The 9773-nt window shown below is 28.6% G+C and overlaps 1 protein-coding gene across 2 annotated transcripts in view; it reads left to right on the forward strand.

Annotated features, from left to right (window-relative positions):
- Positions 1 to 4902, forward strand: part of l(2)gl (LLGL domain-containing protein l(2)gl) — a 31993-nt gene extending 27091 nt beyond the window's left edge. The window contains exons 17-22 of one of the 2 annotated variants that reach the window (XM_077429622.1): positions 83 to 258; positions 346 to 550; positions 631 to 816; positions 887 to 1034; positions 3721 to 3764; positions 4626 to 4902. In XM_077429622.1, the coding sequence (XP_077285748.1) occupies positions 83 to 258; positions 346 to 550; positions 631 to 816; positions 887 to 1034; positions 3721 to 3764; positions 4626 to 4769 (903 nt within the window). In that variant the 3' untranslated portion in view covers positions 4770 to 4902. Of the gene's footprint in view, positions 1 to 82; positions 259 to 345; positions 551 to 630; positions 817 to 886; positions 1035 to 1230; positions 2035 to 3720; positions 3765 to 4625 lie in introns of those variants that run through there. The other variant, XM_077429623.1, reaches the window with a different exon arrangement.
- The last annotated feature ends 4871 nt before the right edge of the window (positions 4903 to 9773 follow it).

Genomic DNA, 9773 nt, shown 5'->3' on the forward strand with positions numbered 1-9773 from the left:
TTTTTTTTGTCTTGTCTGTTTTAATATTAATGAATAATAAAATTTTGTTTACATGCTTTTGCATTCTATTATGATCCTCCAGGTACGTCGAATGGCATTTGGTAACTTCTTGTGTATGTTAAGTGAAAATGGAAAAACAGTCAAACATTTAGAATGTTGTCTACTGTGTCTTACAAACCTCGGTGACTGTCTCATATTAAGTGTCCCTGATCTCAGACGACAGTTGAATGCAGCTGCTGTAAGAAAAGAAGACATAAAGTGAGTTTCTGCTCTATCAAATACATATTTACAATTTATTGTTATTTCTCCTTTGAAGGGAATTGAAATATATTGATGTATTTTTAGTGGAATATCAAGTCTCACATTTTCAAAATATGGAGAGGCTCTATATTTACATTCTTCATCAGAACTACAACGAATAACTGTCTCTACCAACAAGGTAACAAGGGCTCGTTGTTATTTGTTACTACCACTTTGGGCACAACCTACGGAAATATCCATCGATACCAGTGAAATAAGGTCTTCACCTCTATTGAACGGAGAACATAAGGTTTTTTTTTATTTATACATTTATCATGTGGATTGTGTGATTTTAAACCGGATAATAAGTGATTTTTATTTTTTATCAAGTCTGGAGATTTACAAGAAAATGGTTCAGCTGATGAGATTGCACATAATGTTACAACATCGTCACAAAGTATTGGCGATATTACGGTGGACAGTGTGAAAGATCATCTGATACAGATCGCCAATCATCAGAAGGATCCCAATCATTCTGATAGCTTCTCTAACGCACTTGGCACAATTAATTTACAAGTTAGTATATTGAAAAATATTTAAAGCATTATCATTGTTCTATTTATTAAACTTATTTTGCAATGTTTAGACATCATCTGTTAATCAGAGCTCCGTGATTGTAAAGACTACAACGTTGACCACATTAAATAATTCTGCTAATGGACCTCCAACTGGAACGACAGAAGCTAACACCACAACTTCGTCACATCACTCGACTTCTACCACTACAGATAATAGTAAGCTACTTTTTCAATAATTAGTAAAACTAGACATTTTGGCATTCACGTAAATTAATCGAATATCAGTCAGTTAAAAGGAAACCTGCCTTTCATTAATTGTGTCAGTAAATCTTAGATGTTAAAAAACAATTTCGGATGAGAACTGTTGTTTTGGTTGGTAATCCAAATTTCAAAGAAATGTGATGTTTTTCAGATGCTGCTAAAAAAGGTTTGTTTGAAAAAAAAAACGATGCATTTAAGGTGAATTGTAATACGTGCTATATATAAATGTGTGTGTCTTTTGTCTAGTTTTATAAAAATGATATATTTCAACTTTCCAAAACCTTTAATTTCAACTTGCATTAATCAATATACATACATATGTATATGTATATTTTACCCGATTGGTGAAATTGCTCATTAACCCTTTGACTGCTACAACAACGATAAATCGTTGTTTTGAAATCGGCGAAGATTGCTACGACGATCGTTGTTTTCGTCATTAATTGTCGTATTTCAATACTTTCTTTGAGCCACCAGCGCATCAGTGGCACGAAACATTTTTTTTGTATACGTATTTATATTTATTTTACCATCAAGCTTTATAAACATTTATCAATTTTTTAAATAAAAGCTCTTCAATTTCGGGTTCATCATCAAAGTAAATTTCGGGTTCGTTGTCAATGTCATATAAGGAGTTATTACTTGGGAATTGATTATTGTCGATAAATTCATTTTCAGAATCAGTAGAGCTGCTGATTGGTCGAGTTCCTCGGCGAGGAGCTATTATTTCGCTTTCATCACTTTCACTGTCCGATATCATTTTGCAGAGTTAAAATAAATGGCAAAAAACAATAGAAATCCGCTTTCAATTATATAGGTCACGAGACGTCACGAATTCATGCAATCAATCGAATGCAACTGAAATGCATACAAAATGTTTATGATACATGTTGAAAAAATATTTGATTATTAGAAACTTCACATCCTTGTGTGTCTCGCTCACACGTACACAATTAAAACCAAGAAAGAAAGAGAGAAAGACCGCTACCTGTTTCGAATATATCGCATGTTGTAAGGATACATCGATGTCTGAAAATAGATTATTGAAAAAAATAAAGCGTCGGAAAACAATCGTCAAAACTTATTTAGTGTATATATGTAGGTATCTCTTTCGCACGCACGCATGTAAAAGCAAGACAGAAAGAGAGAGCACGAGTCCATAACTGCTTCTAAAAATGTATATAAAGTATTATAAAAATTACAAGCGTTCGGCGAAGTAAGTATGTAAAAAAAAATATTATATTTATTTTTTTTCAAAATAATTACAAATGTTAGCATTTTTCGCTTGGACATTGAAAAACCTCGTAGCAGCAAAGGGTTAAATGAAAACGTCAAAAAAAACTTAGTTATTAACCAGTAAAAGTCTATGTATGTCGCCTAACGAATGTCAAATATACTATTTTTATGAAGGTTGAAATATAAACTTTAAATACAATCGAATATGCTATCCATTTATTATATTTTCAATTATGCGTATGTTTGTTCGAACATTCATAGTTATACCTCTCTTGATATTGTAAGTGATGTATGCTTATAGTTTCCGTTTGAACAGCCTCTCTTATGCCAAATGTTAGAATTTAATGAAATGATGTAAATAAATTTAATACGTACATATTTTATTAACTCGTTATGGACCGTCTGAATTTTCTGAAAACTGCGTATTTTTCGTAAAGTAACGATAAAAGTAATGGGTTTTATAAATTAAACCTATATATCAATTAAATTAAAAATTGGAATACAGCTTCTTTTCAGTTGAATTATAATATCAGTATTTTTCAAACTGTGGTTATTTCTGTATTTAATTTTGTATAAAATTTTAGATACATTTCAATATATTTTCACGTAATAAATGATATCTATCTTTTAGATAATCATTGTTTTATGCATTCGAATGAAAAATTCAATTTGAAATATATGAATGCTGCGCGAGAAAAAAACAGTCAATTTCAATATCTGCGGATTTGAAATCTTTTTGGAATATCAATAAATTTTTTGGAGAAATAGAACGTTAAACCTTCGAAATATATTTTTTTAAATTTATTTATCAATATTTTGAATACAAAATGTGTTGGTTTGATATCTATGAATGGATGATTTGTATGAAGTTTGGAGGATTTAAAAACACACGCTGTGTGAATGAATGAAGTTTTATTAAAAACACAGTATGTGTTACGACTCATAAGGAGTTAATTAAATAAATTATGTAGCTTTTGAAAATATTCAGTGGATAGCATTTTTTTGTTATTGAGAGCTTTTTGGTAAGGTTATTTACATATTTCAGTTTGTATTTTTTTATGTTGGGATTTTTTTGTTCATTTTTCATCTTTAAAATTCAAAATTGAAAGTAGAGTCTTCATTTCTTCATGTGTGTATTATTTTTGTGGCTTCCATATATTTAATTTTAATAAGAATCATTGCCCATAAATATTTTGTGTTTCCAATTTTTGTTTGACGAGTTACAATGTCACTAAAATTTTTTCACGCTTATTTTTTTTTTTGATATACACATTTAATTTTATCTATTTTCATACATCATTTTGTTTTATTTATTAAATTTCACATGTTTTTGTTCACACATTTTGTGCCTCACTTTTGCTTTGTTTATTTGTTGATCCGCTGCTTATTATTTTTTTCTTTGTAGTCCTAGAGCATAGCAGAGAAGAAGGACAGATCACTCGCATCGAGGTATTTTTTTTTTAATTCATTATTATTAAGTATTACACGTACATATGTGTGCATATACAATATATGTGCCTAAGTCTTGGGTGTTTGTATTTAGCTCTTTTTTTCACTGACATTATTAACACTGACTGTTTCGTTGTGTTTTAGCTATACGGTTTATTTTTGATGAAAGTGGAGCAAACAATTAAGCTTATTTAATTATGATTTTTGTTAATGTGTGTTTTCGTACACTAATTATTATGGTACTACATATGTTCAATATTCAAAATGAATGTACATATGTACATATGTATGTATGTATATCATGAATTGATATAAATACATAGTTCATAGTTTTTGTAGTGATTTTTTTTATGCATTCCATCTACAGAATTTTTAAAATACTATTGGCTGTAACTTAATAAAATGGCTTCTAAATTTGCTAATATACATATTTGTGTTGATATTGAATATTTCATACATACATACATATGTATGTTATGATTAATGTAATAAATTCTGTTATTATTAATAATAATCAATAACCAGTTACTGGAATTAATATTAATTTTTAAACCTAATTTACTCCCCTTTATCATATTAACTGGTAATTTTTAATAATGACTGATTAAATAATCACATTGATCATAGAATACATTAGTATATTAGCTGCTTTATATTTCGCGTTTTATCTGACAATAATTACTTTGTGTATATTAAAAAATACTAGTCAAAAAAACATTTCTAGCGTTTTTGTAATATTTAGCTAATTCCATTTTTTCTAATTTCTAAACAATATTTTGGTGTTTTGGCACTTTTTGACGGAATCCTACGTAAGTACTTGGAATTAATATATGTATATGTATCTTATTTTTATTTTTTTAGACTAGCACAGTGACAGTGCCAGCGGGGACGGATCCTAAAACTATTTTAGAAATGTTTGAAAGAAATCGAACACCTTTATCAGCTCCGTTGGCGCGTGTTGAAGACTCTGAAACTGAAACTGTCACCGTTACTGAAGCACATTAGTGATCAATAAAAAACACTGCCAGTCTATATATACCATATCACGCTTCACTTATTTATTGTAATAATAGCTTAAAATGCAGGACAATATTATTATTTTAAGTATATATCGCCTTTTTTTAAATCTGCTATTTCATACTTTGTTTATTTCCCTACCATTTATTGTCAAATTTTACTACCAATCTGCTTATAAATTAAATGTGAAATTTATTGTGTTCCTGTCCTGCTTTATATTATAAAATAAATAAATAAACCAAGGTAATCGTGCTTTAGTGAAGTGATATTTTAATACACTTTTGACATCAACATTCATTATATTTAATATATTATATTTAGTATATGTTGGCAATTATGTTCGGTAGCTTTTATACATTTTTATAATATATACACATTTATATATTATATGTACATCTATCTGCCTTATTATATTTACTTGTCTTGATTATTTGTCTGTTCATTTACTTTTTTATTTAATTAGATCGACACTCGCATTTTATGTATCGGAATGTTACATACATGTTTTAACAGTCTTAGATATAAAAATAAATATACCTTTTGCATGTAAATATATGCATAATGCCTTAAGACTTAACTGTTGCAAACATGTTACTACCTAATAACAACTTTAATTATCGCTTATGTATGAACATTACGATGAATAAAATCGATGCTTGCGATTTTTTTCATTTATTTGTGATATATATATATATATATATATATATATATATATATATATATATATATATATATATATATATATATATATAAAATATATATATATACAAGTAATTTAAGTTTAAATAGTGAAATACATATTTTTCAAATATGTATTTGAAAAATATTTAGATTGTCAGTGTTGTTATATAATTTTTAATTTAGATTAGACTTCCTTTTTTTTCTTTTACTATAATATTTTCAGTATTTAAATTTAAATTACCTGTGTAATGGCATCTGGCATAATTTTGAATGATTAAAATTTTGTAATTTTATATATTTTTTATATAAAAGCTTTTAAAATATTATTTTATAATTAAGATAACTGTCTTTCGATGAATTAAAATCAAGCATATTTTTTAATATTTCATAATGAATAATTGACTTCTAAAACTAAGTTTTTATTTTCTTATTGTAAATTTATATTTAAAAATGGTTTGATAATGTCTATAAATATAGATAAATCACATACAAATATTGTTGTCAATTATTATCATCTCTTCATTAAATGCCTAAAGTAATCCCGTATTATGTTTCATTTGAAGATGTTTGAATAATAAAGTTTGCCATATTTGTAATTTTTTATTACTAAATCTAAGAGTGGTGTAAATTCTCTTAATGAAATAGTTTATAATTTTATATCAGTAATCAATATTTTCATCATTTCTATTTCTAAAAAAAATAGTGTGATGAGACAATATGAATTTAATATTTCCTTTTTTTTTCATATGTTAGTACAAAATATACACGTGAGCATAGGATTCTATCAATTAACTTGAATTTTGAAAATTTAAAGTATCGTTTTTGGATATTGATTTTAAAATTGGGTAAATTTGAAAGTATATGTATATTTTTTTGTATGTTTACTTATATAAACATTCCTCTTCACTGCCTACGTTTACAGGTATATGTATTTATAAGTTTTTCTTTTTGGAAAGTGAAAAATTCGAATCTAATATTTTTGTAAATTCAAAAACGAATTAAAGAATTTTTTTATATATACATATATGATAAAGTTACACATCTTTTAAAAACACAATAATGTTTCAGTTACTGTGTGTACTGTAATTTAATATTAAGTTAAAGTTAAAGAAATCATTTTGGTTTTATTTTTAATTATCAACTCTTATAAATATATATACATATGAAATTGTGAGTGTTTTCTATCATGACATTGTTACAGTTTTAAAATGAACAATACATTGTTTCCTTGTTCTTTTTTGTATTAACTTTATCACATAAAATATAGTCTATTTACAAACATTTTTTTTTATTTTCCCTTCAAATACACAAATCATAAGTACATAATATATGTATATGCTTATACACAGGGCTAACGAGAGGGGGGGGGAGCTGAGGTAAAGTTCCAGGTAGGGACGTCATATGGGAGGGGGGGGGGGGCACACGCCCCCCCTAAATGTGGGAATAGTGTGAATTTAGAAAAAAAATATGAATTTAATGATTAATGAATACTATGGATCTATGAATATTTTATTTTTTATGTTACTTTTGGGTAGCTTAGTGGCCAATAAAATAACTGCTGCAATGAACTACTTTGAAAAAAAGATTTTATGATTTCGATTGAGTAAAAGACTTAGAAATTGTTTTAGTTATTAAATAAAATTACGTACTGACCAAAACCTTATCAACTCTTTAGTACATAAGGAATACAAATAAAAATTTTCAGCTTGATACGTTAAAGGGTGTGGAAAAAACCGTGTGGTCACAACATTTTTGACTTTTCTAAGTCGAAAAATACACTCCAGGGCGGTGATTTTGGGACGGTGTGCTGGGCGTTCAATGAATATGTGCAAGGCATTCCACATTTTTTCCAATATAGAATTTACCAAAGAATACTGTCCGTACTTGCAGGATACCTCCTGCTGCCGGTTCGTGCTGGGTAGGTATGAACAGACCTTTATACTTAATAATGTAACGTGGGAGAGAGTATTCACTGTCTAACTGCATTCGTGGATGAACGATAGAAACCCCGGATTAGGCTAACGGGACTCAGTAAGTGGGTTCTCACAGAACGGGGCGAGTACGGGTAGACCTAAGTGCCTATGTACACAATAAACACGCCAACGGATCGGGGATACTATATTTATAAGGAGGTATACACCGTACACGGTATATTAAGTATTCTGGAGCGAGCGGTGATCTCGTATGGACCTGAATCGTTGAATAAATGCTGTGAAGCGACTTTGGCCTTTCATTTGTATCCGGAACCCACTCAAAATATGATGATGATTTATCGCACGCCACTGCCTAAGCGCTTTCGGCACCTTTTGATTTCGAGTCATTGCCTAGGGACTTTTGATGCGACAGCGCGAAGTTATTATTTTTATTTGTAATATTCTGTGCAGCCGCTCCTAAAAACAATACTTTCGGTCGGTCGAAAATGTTTCAGATATAAGGTAGAACCTCTGAAGGTAGTCCGGATAGTGAAAAATCGGGATAATCGAAACAATCACATTTGACAGGGAAAGACAAGTACATTTAGTATTGTTGCGTAGGGGTGGGTGGAGGATCCAAGTAAAAGGCCAAAGTCGTTTCACAGCACGGTTATTGGTGATTAAGGTTTCACCAATAAATGTATTTATTTTAATTTTATTTTATTTATTACTATTAACTTTTTTATGATTGTGTTATATGCTGTATTTTATTTTACTTTTCTTTTTATTTGTTTTTGTAATTTTTTATATCTTAATTTTTTGCTTTTGCTTTTAATTTCTATTATTTTTTGTTTTCTCCGTCTTATTTTATTTTATTATGTAGGCCATTGTGGCGCATTAGGTTCTTCCTGTAATGCCACAATAGTCCAAAATATTAATTAAATAAATAAATAATTGATATAATTATATTTTGTGCTGTTTTTTTTAAACAATCTAAGTTTAGAAAAAACATTTTGGAGGCGGCATTTCGAAGGATTGCATCATACGGAGAAAGTTTACCGCACGGCCCTATATATCCATTTATAAATCTTCTAATGAAGATTTCCGACCATTGCACTTTATGTACATCTGGAGACTGTAACACACACAACAAGAACCATGTGCTCTTCTCAAACCATTTGCGTAAATATGTAGCCACGAGATTCTCCTGTCTCCGTCCTCCCTGTATGATGAGCTGAAATACTGTGTTTTTCGCTACGTACATATGTATGTAGTATGTTCTTAATCTTATCAAGCCACTCTAATATTTTACATAAGATTTGGGTCAGGGTCCTTTAATTTCATACAGTATTATGGGGAATTTGTAGCATTAAACAATTTGCAGCAGTTGGAATAAATTTCAAGAATTGGTTTCATATTTCTACATGAACTTTCTATATATTATTCATGGTTCTATTCGTGATTTGTAAACTCGATTTCCAGATATGTACATACATTCATAGGTATTCAATAAACTTAAAGAAGATAATTAAATTCTTTGAAATTTGACGAAATAAAAATGATTATTAAAATTTGATTAATCTTATCACACTATTTTTTTTTTTTTACATTTTGTACGTAAACATTTAAACATGTATGCATCCACATGCAAGAGTCCTAAGGTCATAGAGAGGCTTGTTCGAAAGTCGCACTGTGATTGGTCTAATCAAAATATGTACACTAAAGCATATGTTATCGTAAACCTTTTTATATAAAAGTGGTATTTTTATAAAACCTACATAAATTACATACACACATACATATATGAATATTGAGTTTTCAATTGAATTTTGTAGAAATAATTTATTTAATAATTGTGAGGCAAGCGACATAATTGATGATATTTTAAGAAGTTTAGGATTAGCAATATAAAATTAGAACCCAATATATTATGTATAATATAATAATATAATACTTTTGAAATTAAATAAAAACCTTAAATCAAAAATGTACATCTTAAACTATTATACATTTTAAACTATTGATTTATACGATACAAATATGTAGTGTTCAAATTGTATTGAGTGATTGCATAAGTTCGTGTCTCATCATATATACCTATATAATTTTAAAATAAATATACAAACTTTAATAATATATATATATTTTTTATGAAAACAGTTTTATCAATCAAATATTTAGTCACCACCCTTTTCCAGAAGTATTTTCCAACGCTGTACAGGCTTGTCGATTCCATTTTTGTAGAAAGAATTTGGTTTATCTTGGAAAAACTTCGTGAGCTGATTTTCGACAGCTTCCACGGAATTAAGATTTTTACCATTCTAGCTATTCTACAGACACCGGAACAAAAGAAAATATGAAAGCAATATCAAGAAATTAGGGTGGGTGCTGGAGAATT

This window comes from Arctopsyche grandis, chromosome 4, assembly GCF_051622035.1.
Source record: "Arctopsyche grandis isolate Sample6627 chromosome 4, ASM5162203v2, whole genome shotgun sequence".
Lineage (NCBI taxonomy): Eukaryota > Metazoa > Arthropoda > Insecta > Trichoptera > Hydropsychidae > Arctopsyche > Arctopsyche grandis.